The 18,086-nt window shown below is 42.5% G+C and overlaps 1 protein-coding gene across 2 annotated transcripts in view; it reads right to left on the bottom strand.

Moving 5' to 3' along the window:
- Positions 1-2,912: 2,912 nt before the first annotated feature.
- Positions 2,913-18,086, bottom strand: part of adgrl1a (adhesion G protein-coupled receptor L1a) — a 97,058-nt gene continuing 81,884 nt past the window's right edge. For both annotated transcript variants that reach the window (XM_005942295.2, XM_005942297.2), the window contains 12 exons: positions 17,740-17,948; positions 17,476-17,649; positions 16,700-16,903; positions 15,937-16,157; positions 15,583-15,649; positions 15,319-15,410; positions 15,022-15,190; positions 14,581-14,736; positions 13,397-13,493; positions 10,609-10,731; positions 9,204-9,221; positions 2,913-9,087 (listed from right to left, as the gene is read on the bottom strand). In XM_005942295.2, the coding sequence (XP_005942357.1) occupies positions 8,177-9,087; positions 9,204-9,221; positions 10,609-10,731; positions 13,397-13,493; positions 14,581-14,736; positions 15,022-15,190; positions 15,319-15,410; positions 15,583-15,649; positions 15,937-16,157; positions 16,700-16,903; positions 17,476-17,649; positions 17,740-17,948 (2,441 nt within the window). In that variant the 3' untranslated portion in view covers positions 2,913-8,176. The remainder of the gene's footprint in view (positions 9,088-9,203; positions 9,222-10,608; positions 10,732-13,396; positions 13,494-14,580; positions 14,737-15,021; positions 15,191-15,318; positions 15,411-15,582; positions 15,650-15,936; positions 16,158-16,699; positions 16,904-17,475; positions 17,650-17,739; positions 17,949-18,086) is intronic.

Below are 18,086 nucleotides of genomic sequence, written 5' to 3' on the forward strand. Positions count from 1 at the left end.
TATATGATCTCACTGTGTTATGTGATTACATCACATTTAAAAGTATTTAATGTGCATATCTTTTTTCATTTGCATAAACAAATTTAGGCAATAATTCAATACAGCCGATCAGATAATATTCATTAGGGTCGTTCTTTTCTGACGAGCAATAATTATTTGCCAGATAATTGCGGTAACTGGCACAAACTGGTAAAAGTAAAGTAACAATTACATTATGGCTTGATGAATAAAATAGAAGACAGTAGATTAATTTAAAATACTGCACAGTGGGAGATTTCTTACTCGTTATTTTAACAGCTTGACTTGACCAAAGGATGGGTGGACCAAGATGCTAGCAAACATACCACATATACAACAGTGGCACAACACTATGTTAACATTATCTATATAATAAATAAGTAATAACATGATATATAACGGTATAATACAAGTATACTGTTAAAGTGCATATAAATATGTATAACCCCACCAAAAATTAAATGATATTATATTATAAATGATTATAATTAGTGGCTTTATTATGATAATTATCATAATGCATAGCCTGCTCTGTGTCTTTCTCTCTATATATATTCTTTTTTTGAGTTTATATTAGTTAGCTTTCCTTTCCTCTACTATCATTGCATGCATCTATTCCCAAATTCTGAATAATAGCTTATTTTGCATTAGTTAATTCCCTGCACATTTTAATCAGAAATTATAAGTTTCTTCCTTTTTTTGGAAAAACTATTGTCATTTTTGCATAGGTTAGTTTAAGTGTGATAATTGCCTTAACATTCATGTAAAAAAAAAATTCTTGTCCTTCAAGTTTGAAATAAATTCTAACTTGGATTTGACTGTTTCATTGAGTGTTTTTTCCTGGTTTCCTATTCAAAGCAACACTTTTCAGCATTAAACCACAAGGGGGCAGTAAATATTCACAAGTCCTTTGCCACTGGGGTAATGGTAGCAATTTACAAGTTATATTACTTTTGTTGAGTAATGGCAACACAGTTAATGCTTGTGTATTTCAGATTGCTCTAACTTCCATCACCATCAAAATATATTTAGACGTATGACCTTTCTATGATCCGTAACTGTGGGTGGAGCTAAACATGCTCTTCAATAGATCAAGCCTCCGTCACAGTGCTGTGGCAGTGCAGTCATTGTGGGGTTTTTGGACTGAACACTGTTTTCTAACATAGTGCTCTGATTTGTAATGAACCACTACAGGGATATTAAGCGCGCTGCACTTCACTTGATAATTTAAGTGTTATATACTGTATGTTACAGCACTTAAACAACTGGTTGCCCCTGTGGCTTGATGTATGGTAGTAATTACACTAACGCATGAACACAGAGCAGTTCAGACTGAACTTAATACATCTCTTTTCTCTATCTCCTGGGATCTGCTGACAGCTGCTGTGAGTCTTGTTTTGTCAATATCGGACTCTATTTTAAGCTTCTCTAAATGTGCAATGACCTTGAAAAAGCCTCTTTTTACCTTTCAGACAGACTGAGTGCCAGGAAGTGAATGTGGCTAGGGTTAGAGGCTTTGTTGCTCGTGTTTGATATGTTAGTGTGTGAAAGTGTTACTGTAGCAACAGTGAAAAGAGGGTGATTGAATGGTCAAGGCTTTAGAGCGTCCCCCTCTCAGGGAGTTTCACTGAAAGGACAGGAGCGAGGTAGGGGCTGGGCAGATGGGTGGACTGGTTGGGGGTGGGTCATCATACATGTATGACATACAGTATGATGTAAGAAAAAAAGGTAACGGCCAAGGTAAAGTTGCAGATATGTTATAATTATGGATGGGTGCACATAATCATTCGATATTAGTCACCAATGGGTCTTCACTGTGAAAAGGATTACGACCAGTCAGGAAACAAAGCTCAGTAGGAGCTGAACACTGATCACACATTGGGGATAAGTGGGCTTAAGAGAAGCTGCAGTAAATGGGCTGCAATAACCCAGACACTTAAGTGTGTCATACCTGACAGATGTAGCTGATCACAATGTGTAGTTGGCTCTGGAGTGTGCTAAAGGCTGTCTAATGTTGTGTGCTGCTGTGGCTTACTAGACTGCTGCCAGCAAACGGTGTTGCGTTCAAAAGTCAGTAATCTATACTCACACTGCAGTTATTAAATGATTACATCAGGGATCACACCACACTGTATGATTAATTAACCTTGACTGATGCTTTGTAAAGCCGGCTCTAGCAGAGCAAGTATGCCCACTGGTCTGCATGTACATACACATACGTATGAAATGGTTTAAAGCACCACTGGAGTCTGGTAATACTCACTCGGGGTTACTGTAGTGCAACAAAGCCTTGCTCTCTGCAGACAAATATAGGATCAGTCCTCAGGACCTTTATTAGCAGCTGTCCAAACACCAGGAGTCTGAGTTTTGCCTCTTAAACTGACAGCTTGCTTCTTTCTGCATGTCTTTGATCATTCACAAATATGCTTTGGACACAGCAGCATTTGACAAAATCATCATGCCAGCCACCAGGTCAAATGGTGTGCACATACTGTGTGGTTCAAAGGGGAGCTGACTCAGGAAGGGGCTGACTCAGGAAGGGGCTGGGTTGCCTGGCTTCAATCCCCTGCTTCCTCTGGTTCTCAAATGAACAGCACAATATTGTTGCAACCTGCAAGATAGCCCATGAATAAAACATAGCCACTGTATTAGTGCTTAAAGACATCTTTTCATTTTCAGTTTGAACCATATATTGAAGTTTATATGCATATAGAAAAGCGGAAGATTAATAACAATTTCTCTCTGCTGGTTACCTCTTTTAGCACGCTGGAACATACACAAGTACAGAAGCAATTATGCTGTGCATCAGTGCACAACCACATACACACAAGTGTGCACCACAGTACAGCTCCTTCAAGACATTCCCCAAGAAACCTTCAAGCATGAACAGTGTATATTTTAAATAGTTTTTTTTATTAATATGTGCTGATACAAGGTCGCTTTGACCTGCAATGATGGAAACACTCACAGAAAATCATCCCCTTTGGCCCAAACAGCTATCAAAGCAATGAGTGTGAGAAAACAAAAATCAAATAAGACAAATGAACATGATTCCTAAAAGAAAACCAAAGTGTTATATTTACCTCAGTTTACAAATGTCTCAGCAGTACATATTAAATTATCCATTTCATAGAAAAATCACAGAAAGCTCTAGATATGGTGCTATATGTAGAACCCCACATGGCACAATGTCAGTGCTCACGCTGCCATATAGCTTGCTATGTAATAACCACTAGCACCCAATGATTTACCTCCTTAATGTTAAGCATTTCAGGTATGTGTAATACTGACCAAGTTCCATTGTACTGAGCTAATTAATACAGCTCTCAGATGATCATCAGGATATCCCATCCATAACCACTGAAGCCAGATATTATACATCTGGTGACAGACACCACATGGGGCTGAATTTTTTTGGCCTGTCCCATGGATGCTCATGGATTGAGATTACTACAGCCATGAACAGGTGCATGTAGGAACTGTTCAACTCCGCCCAAACCTCAAGCAAGAAAGAAAAAGACAGATTCAGCCTGCTCCAGCTGTGTCAATTGTTTTAATCTTGAACCTTATAATCTCAACATGTTTAATCGTTTGGAGAAACCCTTGTTGTCCAGGAGCCCCGGGTGTTGCTGGTACCACGCTGTGTATTAAAGATCAGAACTTTCCTGAAATGCTGGCACAGCTCCACAGACACATACTCAACACAAAAGTTAAAGAGCAAAAGTTCATTATTGTGTTCATCCAATACCTCTAAAGAGTCTTAGTAACTACTTTAAAGGAGTCATGTGGAGAAGAAGAAATCAATAACAAAATAGTACTACCATATGATTTGTTTACATTTGCTCTTTAAAAATCTCTTTAGGAAAATCATGGTGCATTTGCAGGCACTGTAAAAATCGTGCTTTAATTGGCTGATGCGGCAGTGGTTTCATTTTCACATTTTTTTTTTGTTAAAGGAAGCATCCGTTAGCTCAAACAATCCCATCATCTTTCTTTCCATCACAGGCAGATTTGTTTCATGAATGAACTTGAGATCTGACATGCCAGCTTGATCAATTTAAACCATAAAGTAATAACTTCTGGTCTGCAAACCACCGTCAGAAAGCAATCTGAAACAAAGTAGCACATCCATCTCCTTATCTCCAGATACGCTCCTGCACAGCCTCACTGCAAACCCCTCTCACCAGCCGTCCCTCCCTCTCTCACCGCCTATGGCTATATATTTGTGACATCTGTGACATCTCTGCTGATGCTGTCCCTCCTCAGTCCTCCTCACGGGCCAGTCTTTGCAGACATAATGACCCTCTGCTCCTCTGGCGCTGTTGAATTCACACACCGCTGTCCTGCCGCTTCTGTACCGCCCTCCTGGTGTGATATGGTCCACACAAAAATGTCTGCGTGTGAATGGGTCAACTGTGAGTGAACAGACTGAAGTCCTGCTGGGACCGCTGTCTAATGATAGACTGAACAATGGCACAAGCTGCAGGGGTGAAACAGCACTGTGTCAAAGGTTGGGCATCCAACCTTTTAAACAACTTCCCACATAACCACTAAAGCTCACACGTCAGGCCTGCCACTGGCATGGAAGGTTTGCAAATCTAGACAGAAAACAAGAGAATGGAGGTGAGCGAGAGTGAGTTCACAACAATAAATTAGTACCCACTGTGTTATTATTGTAATCAGAGGTTTGAAGGGCTTTGAATGGTGAAGAAACTCCCATCGTGAGAGCCTCCATCCGACAGCGTGGGCCGCGAACCTTCTCCTGTATAATCACCATCATTTACAGCAGTGCAGCCCTCCACTGTTTATTGAGATATTAATCTGGGATAAACAAAGCTTTTGACAAAACAAATTAACACTCTCAAAGAAGTGCTGCACTAATGGAGTCCACTGAGATTGATATTAAAATGTGGATGAGTTTTGGGGGGAGGGCCCTGGGTAGTGCTGGAAAAAAAAAAAGAAAAAAGAGAGAGAAGCAGGCCCAAGGTGACGCACATTCCTCTTCGCAAAGGGAGTGTCTGTCTAAACAGCGTTTCCCCCTGGGGCGAGTCCCAGCTGAACACTGGAGATCAGCATCAGCAAGTTATATCAAATACAATGAGAGTAGGATAATGATGATGGTGTTGAGAACAAAGAGGATACGGATAATGATGGCCATCTTGAGATTCCCATTAACACTTCCACCCTGGAGTGAATTGTTTTATCTTCAGTCTTGCTTGTTAAAATACATTCAAGTTGTCCTCAGTTGACCAGTGAGTGCTACTATGATACCGAGCCCCCACCGCTAATTCAGCCACAAGTCCCGCGCCGCAGCAGAGCCGAACACATGTCCATATTGTCTCTTCATTTGTAAACCGACAGCTCTGAAGCTACAAATCCAAGTGACGCATGTATCATCAGACCAGTATTGCACATGTTTCCCCTATGGCTCAAGTGATGATACCGCAACCTTTTCCTTTGAGCCTCATCACGATCTGTGTCCCATACAATGTTACTTACACAAATAATCAGAATAGCAAGGAAAAACGGCGGCAAATCCGTGTAATCCCCTTCCCTTATCTGTCTTTAACCCCCTCTCTCGCTCGCTTTCAGCCCCAGGAGCCTTAGCTAAAAAGCTGTCCTTTGGGTTCTCTTAGAAGTGGGACACTCAGGCCCTAGCCAAATGTCACACTGCAGTGGATGCATCTATTTTCTGCTCACGTCGTATCCACACATCACACTCTTTTGTAGCTGCAGGTTTGGGAGGCAATAGTTAAAGAGTGCCATGAATAAATCAATGTAAATAAATATTCCATAGATATATAATCTGATAAATAAACCATAACAAATACTTTTAAATAAAGGGTAAAGGAAAGGAAACTCTTCCTTTTAAAAGGTCAAATAGATTTCAGCCAGATGAAAGGAGTCTCACAAGTGGCTCTCCCTAGACAGCTCATTTTGCTTGCATAAGGTGGCATATTGGAAACGTGTTCCTCGCGATCGGTCAACCCTGCTTGTCATTTTCATGCTATAGTGTTACCTCTTGTCTCTCGAGGCAGTCTGAATTTTCCTGTCCTCCTTGTACCTGAACGCAGCGGTAAGAGCAACTTCCATTTGAGGCAGAAAAGTAATGGCAGCTCTCTGAGATGAGTATCCCTCCTTCTCTGATGTGCATTCAAGTCAAGTCACAAAAATAGCCTTTCAAATGTGTACGCACACACACATACGCACGCGCTCACAAACCAGACACTTATCAGACACACCCAGGCTCCCGGATACATTCGCACTTACACACATGCACACAGGAAAATAAGGAGTTGTCACATTAGGTTCTGGAGTAATGCTGAAACTATCTTTAAGAAACAGCAAAATGCAATATTCTCTGAATGCAAATCATTATCATACATGCTAAAACCCCATGTTGTTAAAAGTACGTAATCTGGTTATATCTTCCAAATAATACAAGAACAAACCAAATCACTTTATGGATGCTGTCGTTCACCCACAATGCTTTATCGTGCTTTGTGAGGCACAGAATGACATTTGACAACATCTATCTCGCTTGCCCCGCACCTCCCACTCCCGCTGCCTTTGCCAATTCCACCCAGGGAATGTCAAAGGTCAAGCATTAACAACATGTAATGGATTATATCACATAAAAATTGTGCCAGGATTTTTTTTTGTTCCATTTTTCATTTGTATAAATAAAACCTATTACACATCTTAATCTCTCTCTCTCTACCACTGCCTTTTGATCACTAGGGAATTTTAGTGAAACACTATTGGAACGGCGAGAGAGTGAGAGATCAAGCAATGGGGGAGAGAGATAGAGTGTATCATTCAGGTCACAAACTCCAAAACATTTTATTATTTTTTTCTTTTGTCAGTTTGTTGCAGTACAAGAAGTCATTTCTCATAGTATTTATTACTTTTTGTTGCTTTTGATCATCTGGTGTCTCTATTTACATAGTAGGAATAAAGTAGATTCATGTGTTGTTCCTATGTACACGGTCATACCAATTGGTCGGCCGGTGCGATTGTGACATTTACAGTCTTGCTTGTCACAGCACCGCACAGGGATCGAGTCCACTTCAACTGGCTAGGCTCTAACAGCAAAGTACAAGGGGAGGGGGGCAATACCAATCCGCACTCGCAGCCCCTCGAGGATGTAGACCAACAAATTGAATACTCTGTTCAAAACAACAGCAAGACAGTCATTTAACTTTTCAAAATGCCTAAAGCAAACGACCGAAGAGAACAGTGGAGAGGATTGGCCAGTCTTAAGGGTGCAGGGTCTCCTGTTCTGGAGGGGTGGTGCAGTGCCTCCTCAGTCTCTGTCTTTACCTCCACTCCGCCGCTGTACAGAGCTGTCTATTCACAGCACGCAAAAATGAAGGCAGTTACCCTAAATCAGCTCCCCCTGCCTGCTTGGAACAAAAGCTCTTGCTCCCTTTTACTTAGACGGGGTACTTTTTTTTACTTTTGATGTTCAGTAATGAGCACTTGTAGATGGGTGAAAGTATATATGTGTGCGTGAGTTTGCCTTGTGAATGTTCTAGTTTCTGTTCTGGCTCAATAAAAGATATTTTTGGCAACAATGAAGAGCTTTCTGTGTGACATATTTTAGATTATAATAGTGTACTATATTCCCTGTCTCCACAGCTAACTACTCCTATCAAATGATGACTTGAAAAAGACTTATGGATGGTAAGAAAGGGAAATGAGATAAAATATAAAATGATATCGCCATCTCCGGAGGCAGGCTCGAAGAGAAATTACATTTAAAAAAAAAAAAAAAGCTTTAACAAAGTTTCTAAAGTTTTGAAAAATCCAAAAGGTAAAGGGGTGGGTTGGTACATTCAGAGTGCTGGACTTGGCCTTAGGGTACCAGAAGAACTGGGGACGACTGGGGTTAGACAGAGCCGATGAACACTCTGTGGAAAAACACCCATCCCTCATCTCCATAAGACTGGGGAGGGTTGAAGATAAAGCCTGCATCTGCAGAGTCAGCCATGTATCCCCCAGAAAGTCAATTTGTTTGCTCATATGTTAGTTAAATAAAAGTCAAGACAAAGAAAGGCAACCAAACAAGCAGAAAGTGGAGAGACCCGAGAGAGAGATGGGCTAGGAGGAGGCTCTGGCCATCACATTAGTCCCCAACTTCCTCTTTAACCTCCAGTCACAGGCTGGTGACCAGCTGCATCTGTCCATCGCCCTCATTGTGGACAGGCTCTTGGGCCTGGTGTCCCTCCCCACTTGGTCTCCGGGGTGGGGCTTGGTAGAAGGTCTGCATTGGGGCCCCACGAGAGCCCAGGGCAGGCCTCCCGGAGCTGTAGTACAGCTCCTCCGGGGGCTGAGCTGAGCGGGGCACCACCTCCAGGGGCTCAGGACTGCTGTCAGGGTAGGGTGAGTCTCGCAGGTTGGTGATGCTGGTGTACAGGGAGTCATGGGCAGGAGAATCAGGCGCTCTGTTGCCTCCCTGCCCGCCAGCACTTTGGCCACTGTGGCCCAGGCTCTCTGTGAGGTCGGCCGTGTAGCTCTCCGACTCCTCTGGATCGCTCTGGTAAAGGACTGACTGGGCACGCTGTAACAGCAGGGGCTCCTCCAGAGCTTTATACAGCAGCTCTACATCCTGTGGCGTACGCTGCCGCCCCTCTCTCAGAAAGTCCTCCTCTTCGTCCATACTCGCAGATTGGTCCGGCCCAGCTGCTGTTCCCCGACCAACTCCACCGTGAGGATGTCCTCTGGCCAGGCTGCCATACACTCTGTCCCCTACTTCACCTCCACCTCCTCCACTTCCTCCTCCAACACCACCTCTCAAGTTGTTGTGCACAAGTTCGGAGATGATCATTTTCTCGAAGGCCGCAGCATCAGAGAGGTTTCTTCTGACGCCTCCGCCTCCCAGAGCTTCTGAGCTGCGGGGATTAAAGATGGGTGGGGGAGTTTCTCCACTCCCACCACTTAAGAAGTCACAGCTGCCCCCACCTCCACCTGCTGGGCCACCACGCAGGGAGTAACTGTTGTTGAAGTTACCGTTCAAGGGCAGGGTTTCCATTCCACACGGGTCACGGGGCTTAGATAATGTAGTCTCTGGATCCAAACAAAAGGACAAAGGGTTTTCGTATTATTATTATTATTACCATTGTTATTTTGTTTCATTGCGAATCAAATTCTAGTGAGGCAAGAAAACTGTTCATTATACTTACTTGGGTCACGAAAGGTTCCTGTGCATTGCAGAGAAAGTCATGCGGGGTGAATAAAATAAAAGGCAGTATTAAGCAACTGTTTTTCAAACATTTCTAAAAGGGAAACATAGGTGGCAGAAAAAAGCATCCTTGTTACTCCATCCCTTCCCCCTCTCTCTGTCTCTCCCGCTCTCAACACCAACCAACTCTTGCCAAACACCCAAACACATCCGCGGTCACATTACCTCTGATTTATGCAGACTTAGTCCCGTTTTTTTGACACCTTCCTCCAACATTTACCGTACATCTAAGTTCAAGAAAAATATTCTGGATATTTATTTAGTATTGTCAGTGATACCTGGATACATACATAATTCATACAAAAGCTTGTACAGTAGCAGTAATGTTTATTTTATGAACTTCTTTCCACACACCAAAGAAATGGTGCTTTTTTTTCTCTCCCGCCCCCCTCATACCAAATCACTATCTCAGCAAAGCAAAAGTCACACAAAAAAGTGAGAAGCGTGTTCATTTTTAAAATTTAATGTGTAGTACGACTTTAATCAACGTTCTTCTTCGATGGTGGTGTGGGTAATTAGACATTCTAATGAAGTGCTCTCCCTCTCCTCTACCACTCTCTTCTAAAAATGACTTGGCTGCCAGGCCTGTGGCCATCAGCCTTGACGTATTGTGCAGAGAGGCTTTAAAATATTTAAAAGAAACGCCGCCTTAAATTTCAGTCCTCAGACACTTAGGCTGATACTCTGCGGGTGCGCAGGAAACAGCTACACACAGTAATACTTCTCAGTTACCAAGTGAATATTGGTACTATAGTGGAGCAATTAACAAGACATGTCTTATTCTGCAGCTACTGGCATTCAAAGAGCTGGGCTAGAACACCGCAATGCAATAACACAGCTATTAGGCTGAGTCCCACTCTGAAACAGAAGCAAGGACATAAATACACACATACCTGAACAACCTACATCCAGATGGACTGTTCATTTTCACAAAGCTGTCTGTTCGCCTTCAGCAGCCAGCATGCTTTAAGCCGACTTTTTCTGACTGGAAAGCGAAAACCATCCTAAAGATTTTGGCAGTCACAGCTGTAGCTAAACTTCTAATCAATTTGTGGCTGTTCTCATGAAGATTCAAGATCTGACCAGATGGCTGGTTAGGCTGTAGGCACTGTTTGGCTCTGTTCTGCTCAGCCTAGTGAATCTGTCTGACAGCTACATAGTCTGGATAAAAAAAAACAAAAAATACAGAGACACACGCACATGCACGCACACACTGGATGTATACACCATGCCAAACTGCTGACAGAGTAACAGACAGAAGGACAGCAAGCTGAGCACATACTCTACGCGCACACATACAGCAACAAAACTGCACACACAGAGTGAAGTGTTCACGAGGAGCTAACCAGTAGAGTTGAAGACACCAGGTGAGGGTGGGGTGAAGCTTTCAGCCAGCAGAGTGTTGTAAGGAGAGGTACCAGAGCGAGTCTGTAACACTGGGTTTGTCAGAAGGTGGTTCCCCATGGTTGCTGCAAGACACAAACATTTAAAGTACAAACATCATCATAAAAATAATCATAAATTTGCCCCAAAGGCATGCAAAGTAAGCACAGAAACATGGCACACAATAAGTGTGACATTCTGAAATGCACATTTCCAGACTCTAATAACATCTGGAATCACCAAAATATTTACTGTTTATTCAGATGGGGCTATTTTTGTTATGCCAGTGCTTTATGGAGTAATGCATTTCACAGTGTTCTCCACCGTGTTCATGCCTGCTGATTGTAACCTTTGAGTAAAAATACAATTGCAGGGGAAAGGTACTGTTTAGAGTGTTGCTATTCGCTTTTTCCATCTGACAATGCAGTCAGATGGGAGAGACTAGTAATGCATGCCATTATGTAGTCTAAGGGTGCAGCCATTGAAACAGTTAATTTCACACTGAAACGTGAATGCCACTACAAGACAAATATAATTCAAAGAAATGGCACACTGAGAATGTTGTATAAAGCCCATGTATGGCTCCGGCCTGAGGCAACTCGAACAGAAATGCCATGAAATTAAAAATAGGACAGCATGACGGAGAGTCGTCCAAGGCAAAGTGCAACCTTCAGGTCTCCTGCAACCCGTTCATCACACAGAAAGGGAACAGGGAATTCTAGAAAAGTAAAATATGCACTCACACACAGCTATTTATTTGTCATTTCCACTCCTCTTACACTTCCTCTGTCCATCTTTCTGGCGTGCCACACAAACCCCTCTCTCTTCATTCCCTGGCTTGCTTTGCTGCGTTCAACCACATTTTCTCAGCTCCTTGTGCCAGTTTTTTTTTGTCCAAACACCACCAAATTAGTTGGGATTAGCTGTCTGTGTGCACCACACAGGAATATCCTGTAGAAAATTAAAGAAACCCGCTTTAAGTGTGGAGGAAAAGTAGGGCAAGGCAAATCATCGGAGGCTCTGTGTGTGTATGCGCATATACTGTAGGCCTTTTTTTTCTGGGACCGATTACTATTGTCAGGAAGAGATTGCGGTTCATAGAGAAGTGAAGTGGGGAAATCAAAGAGATCTGAGATGCCAGTGATAACAACACAGCATCTCTCCTCCAGATTCTGCCTTTTTAATTACTCCTCCATGATAGCGTCTTATTCTACATCTCTCTTTTCGTCTCCCGTGCTCCCTTTTGTCTTCCGCTTTCTGCCAAACTTTTCAGAGAAGTGAAGAAAATAAAGGCTTCACAGCAGAGTTGTTTGTCTCTGACAGAGTACCATAGAGTGATCCACATAGTGTGTGTCTCTTCCAGGCCTGGTGATTGCTCTGTCTTGAAGAAAAGACCCAGAAAGCGACCCACCAAACACACAAACACACACATCCACCTTTCATCCATCCAGCTCACTCGCAGCACACCTCACCTCTTCCTCACCCCCTGCCTTGCTCCTGTCACTCTCCTCAATTAGAATAATTACCCCCTGTTCGCTCACACGCTAATCAGTTCATTAAAAACAAAATGGATGAAATTAGCATAGAGAGTGACGGCTGATTTAGCGACTGCCTCTGTGTCATGATCAACACCCCACCCCCCTCCCCAAACCAATCTTGAACCTGAGCCAACCTTGATCGTCTCAGTGTCACTGATTGCTGCGGCAGTGACGCCACCAGTTGCTTAGGCTGAGACAATCAGTGACTCCATGCATGCTTCTGTTTTTTTTTTGTTTTTTTTTTACTTCTTCACGTCTTAAATATTTGATCTTGCCCTCTTCGTGTGCTGCTTGGAGTTCGGAGGGGACTGCATGCATCACTAATGTGTGTCTGGATGAAATCGATCTCATGGAATAGCTAAAAGAGTTGAAAACTGGGACAGAGATATCAAGATTTCTGTCTATTTCTTTTTTATTTTGTGGGAAATATATTTTTAAAAGGAGAATATAGCACAAATATACAAGATTTGGCAATGCAACACAAAAAGTGGGAGCACGTGTGTCTGAAAAAAAACATCACACAGCTGGTGATTTGTGATTTTGTCTAATTTACAAAGTAAAACGAGGAAAAAGAAAATTAAAAAAATGTCTCTTGGTTGTTGAGCGGCAATAATTGCCTGGGAACGTCTTCACAACCTTTTCTCGTGGCAAAGGAAAGTCAAAAAATCATTCTGGACGATAACTGTTGTAGTCAAATGTCTTCGCCGCCTCTTTTTTCCTTTTAATTGATTACACATAAATCTGCTTAATTAGCTCAACTGAGAAATTCATGCATGATCGTGAACTCACTTAGACGAACTTAACACATATTCACAAAATATAGCAGCTGAGCTTAATATACTGTAGGTCTGCAGCTGCTAAGTGCTTTTACTGACAAGCAGCTGCCACTGCACTGCAAACCATCACCAACCAGCCTTTAAACATTTTGTTATTCAGTTTAAACTGTTGCTGCCGGTGACTGCTCTTTGCCAGCTTGCCGGAAAGCTAAAAGGCAAATAGCATTAAAAGTTGATCTTAGCACATTAAGGACATGAACATGTACATATCATTTTATGTTCATATTTAACACCCAAGAATAACGGCTCTGTCCACGCTACTCCCATTCTCTATTTTCTTTGTTAAATGCTGTAAATCTGTATGTGCGTCACGTGTGTCTGAGAATTTCAGCGAGTATGATTTAATGGAGGGAGAAATATAGAGAGGGAGGTCTCACCACGGTTGAGTGTCGGGGTGCTGTTGATATCTCCCGCCATGAAAGAAGATTCCGTCTGCTTCCGAACCGTGTCGTTCCACATCCTGCGGATCCGACTCTGGAAGAGGAAGCATGGTGCAGTGAGTGGCAGTAAACACACAACAAGTTAAATATAGAAACACGGCGGGTAGACTTTGTAACTCAGTGGGGCAGCTGTAATCAAAACTGTGGGGCTCGCTCTAATCTGCAAAGAACAATAGGCAAACACGCCAGACAAAGGACTGAGGCGTCGAGTAAAGAGAAACACAGCTTTGTCATGTTATCGTGACGGAGGCTAACAAGCTTGAGATTTGTAAGACATGACTGTAGTAGCCGATGTAATTGTTGTTTGGAAGTGTTATTACAGTTTGAAAAAGCTTGTTTGCCGATTGTGAGCAATAATTGCCATTGTTTGTGTATGTGTCTGTGCAGCTGCGCATATGCCAGCATCTACAGTATTTTCCAATGACGTGCATGATGCCTGTGTCTATATATACACCATGTGGACTACAAAGGATATCTTTATAACTGAGTCATCAAGCCTCCCAAGCAAACGGCTTTCAGTAATGGTTAGAAAAACTGCCAAACATTTAAAAAATAAATAAAATAAAGATTCAATTTTCACAGTAGAAATAAGAGTAAGCCAACTGATTAGTGGGCATCATTTGCACGTCATAAATCATGTAACGCACTTTAAATGTGCTCCGTGTGTGCACTGATAAAAAAAAAAAATTATTTAAATGTTGCTTTTGCACCTTTTGGCTTAGGCTGTGGGCTGACAAGTAAGTTAAATAACTAATTTCAAGAGCATTTAGTAATCAGTGAGTCACTGGTATTGATGAGCAATCAAATCCCAGCAGATACTCATTTTGTACTTCATAATCTTACATAAGAGACCTTTTAAACAGGGAGAAAATGTAGCTGCAGAGTGAGAAACCATGCCTAATTTTGAAAAGATTTGCTTTGTTTTTACTTTTTTTTTTTTTGTTTAAAAAAAAAAAAACAGATAACATTTTTCATTTTGCTGCACTAAAACAGTCGTGTTGCTGCACAGGCTGTTTTTACTCATTATTTGCTCTTAGAAAAACACCATTTTAAAACTCAGCAGTGTTTTCCACTGATGATATGTTTGCGAGTGTTTATGTGTGGGTCTGTGCTGCCTGCACCTGTCTGTGGGCTGCTGCATGGCGAGCTTGGCTGCCACTGTAGTAGCGGTTGTTGGCACGAACGCCCGAGTTCTTCAACGAACCGTGGGAGCTGTTGGTAGAGGTGCGGCTGCAGCAATAGGAGTGACGCAGACATTTACTGTACTCCTTATGGACCTGTAAAGAAAATAACACCACCGGCACAGTGGACAGGTTTGAGAGTCACTCATAAACACAAACACTTTCGTTTCTATAGGCTAAACTGAATGTGGAGCAACAGAGCCTTTTATCGCACAGCAACAGCAAAATGAAACAAAATCCAATATTTCTGAGCACGTCTACTGAATTTCAATTAGACTGGCACATCCATCCATTTGTTCATCTACACAACATTTCAGCTGCTTAGTCGTAATTAATTGAATTTATATAAAGTGCCTTTAAGATGTAGTTTGGAATTGTTACCTTCTTCTGCAGGGCACAGTGGAAGATAAAGATGAACATGCCCTGGAAGGCATTGAAGGTGCTGAAAAGGTAGGCCATGATGACTGTATTCTCGTTAATGAAGAGGAGGCCAAAGGCCCATGTCAAGCCAAGTAGGAAAAGCAGAGTGATGGCCCCTAGTGCCCAGGACCTGATCGAAGCGGAGAACGAGGTATTAACTAACACTGAGTTGATGCACAGATACACTAAGACAATTTGAAATGTCTTTTTTCTTCAAAAATAAAAATGTGTGAGTCTCACTGAGTAATTTGAACTCACTTAATATTATCCAAGCGGCTGGAGTCAGGTTTAAGTGCCGAAGAGTTGCGTATCATCTTGTGCAAAGTGATCATGAGGAAAATGAGGTTGAGCTAAGGAAAGACGATAGGAAGAAATAAATAATGTGCAGTGAGCACTCTAGTCCAAAATTACTGACTTCATATTGTTAATAACATTGCAAAATTGCATGCTGGTGAAATACTTCTGACTGCGGGATATCGAAATATGGAAGCTAATAATACTGCTTGACAGTAAAGCTAATACCATAATAACAAATGAAACAGGTCCAATGAAGCTCCAGATGAAGTAGTTATCCACTCGCAGCCAGCATCTGGAGTGGCACAGAGGAAACAAGTGAGTTATGCACAACTAAACCAACAAACAACTGTACACTCACACTGAGCTCATGCACATGAATGCACACACTATTTCTCTGTCTCAGCGGATTATCTTATGAAGGCTAATCATCAAGCTTTGGCTAAGTGTGTTCAGAGAACACAGTCTGTGGGGAGGTGCAAGAGCCCTTCACACGGCACTGCATATTACATTTCCATCTGGGGGAATAGCATAATCCTACTTCTCAATCTGCAGGTGCAAAAGGCCTGTATTCACACGTACGCTTTCTTGGTCCCATAGCTCCTGTAGTCTATGGCTGCAGAGATGCCCACCACAAGTGCGGGGAAGCAGTAGCCGCAGAGATAGTAGTACTTTTTGCGTGAGTACTCGCTCTCAAAGACCTCCACCAGCATGAGATAGAGCTGCACACCCTCCAGACACATCCAGGAGAAGGCAGCCAAGAAGAAGAAATGCAGAAGGCCAGCAAAGATGGGACAGGCAATCTGAGTGTGGCAGCCATGGAGAAAGCAGAGAGAGGGAAAGGGGAAGAAGGAGGAGGAGAGAGAAAATATGAAGTTAGAGGAGGAGATACAGTTAAGATTAAGGTATATAACTGAGTGAAACCACAAGAGGATAGAACGGAGTTACTATCTGGAAGTAGTGCTGGACACTGACAAGGGAAAAATGAAAAGCTGCCCCTGGGTCACAGGCTCCGTGCATATTATTGAGTGGTAATTCATTACTCAGTGCAGTAAATGTTTTATAGAGTAGGATAATGACACAGTGCCTCGATTTCAGCTTCAAAGTCATTCAATAAAAAAAAGTTAAAAAGTCGCCTGTGTTGTGCTTAATGCCATTTTCAAACCGGAATATGTAAAAAGTAACTAGATCTTGTGATTCAGTATCATTAAATGGGCACAAACACTAAGCTTTAAAGGGGGACATGTAACAGTAAACGTAAAGGTGGTAAAAAATATTTTATATCAAAGAAAACAAGTAAACCTCTATCCATAGAAAGTATCCGTTTGCTTTGCTACCGACTCACATGGTTTTCGGTCTTGTCGATGCCGATGAGGAAGAGCAGCTCTGCGATGAAGAGGTTGATGCAGAGATTCTTGTGGATGGTGTTGCGGTCAGTCTGGAGCCCCCGCAGGAAGCAGAAAGTGGAGATGCAGATGGCAAGACACACCAGGGAGATGACAATCCCCACCCAGGTGATCACAAAAAGGAACAGCTCGTGCATCTGTCCCTGGTGTTCAGGTTTGCACGGTGGCAAGAAACAAAGGTGTGTGGGGGGAGGGAGGGAGATCCAAGGGTTTAGGTTATAAAGCAGTATTGGGAAAAAGAGACAGCGGAGCAGAATTGGACAAATAAAGAGAGAGAAATTTAGAACAAAGAATAGTGGAATAGGAGATAAGCAGCAGAAACAATAGGGGGATGGATAAAACAGGGGGAGGGGAGAGAAAGAGCCAAATTGCCTTATTTAATATTTGCAAATATATGCAAGGAGCTAAAGTGTGAAGACAAGAGACAAGACGTCCTGAAAAAAATACATGACATTCAAATTCATGTGAATGTCAGTTAGAAGTAGAGGGACATGAATTTGTAAGCCTGTGCCTCCCTGAATGTCAGAGTGAAAGGAGGAAAAGAGAAAATTCAAAACAAAGAGCTTGTCAGCCTTGAGAGGGAACATTAATGTGCATGTGTGTGAGGGTGTGTGACTAAGAGTGAGCGAGCGCTAATGCTCACACGAGTGAACGTCTGCATAAATTACCAGGCTTGCAATTTAAGTGTGTGCCTGCCACGCCCTTGTTTACTTACGTCGGGCTCGTGGTGAGCCATGAGCACCGCGAAGTTGGTGAGGTGGCTGCAAGAGCAGGTGGTGTGTGTGTTGTTAGTGTCCAGTAGCCTGCAGCCCTGCGATGACCACTGGCCAGTCATGGAGCGCTCGGAGTAGTTCCAAAAAGAACAATTTGGAGTGTTGTAATTGTGCGACTGCAGGACAAAAAAGAGAGACGGATGAAGGCAAACATCAGTGGAGGTGCATCTTTCAGAATGACAAATGAGAAATTTGAATTTGCCTACCTTTAGATGTTTAAGCGTGAAAATCACTGGCTGAGTGAGAAACACTCTGCTGGACTCTTTGTTGATGGAGGCAGCAATCACGTGAGAGTTGACCACCAGGCGCTTCTTATCGTGGTTTGGTCCTTCCATTTCCATCTTCACAGTGGCGTTCTCAGTGGAAAGAAAGGATCCCAAATTTTTATATAGAATGAACACCACCTTGACTTGTCCTGCACATAAAAAAACAGACAAATTAATACCGGAAAATAAATAGAAGAGTGAAAAGTAAAGTAAGTGTGGGGTGAAAGGTGTATGTTAAATGAAATGGGAAACACAAATGAAATCTTAAAAGGGGGGAGAGCAGAAAG

The sequence above is a fragment of the Haplochromis burtoni genome, unplaced genomic scaffold, assembly GCF_018398535.1.
Source record: "Haplochromis burtoni strain Fernald_Lab_line unplaced genomic scaffold, NCSU_Asbu1 Contig_335, whole genome shotgun sequence".
Lineage (NCBI taxonomy): Eukaryota > Metazoa > Chordata > Actinopteri > Cichliformes > Cichlidae > Haplochromis > Haplochromis burtoni.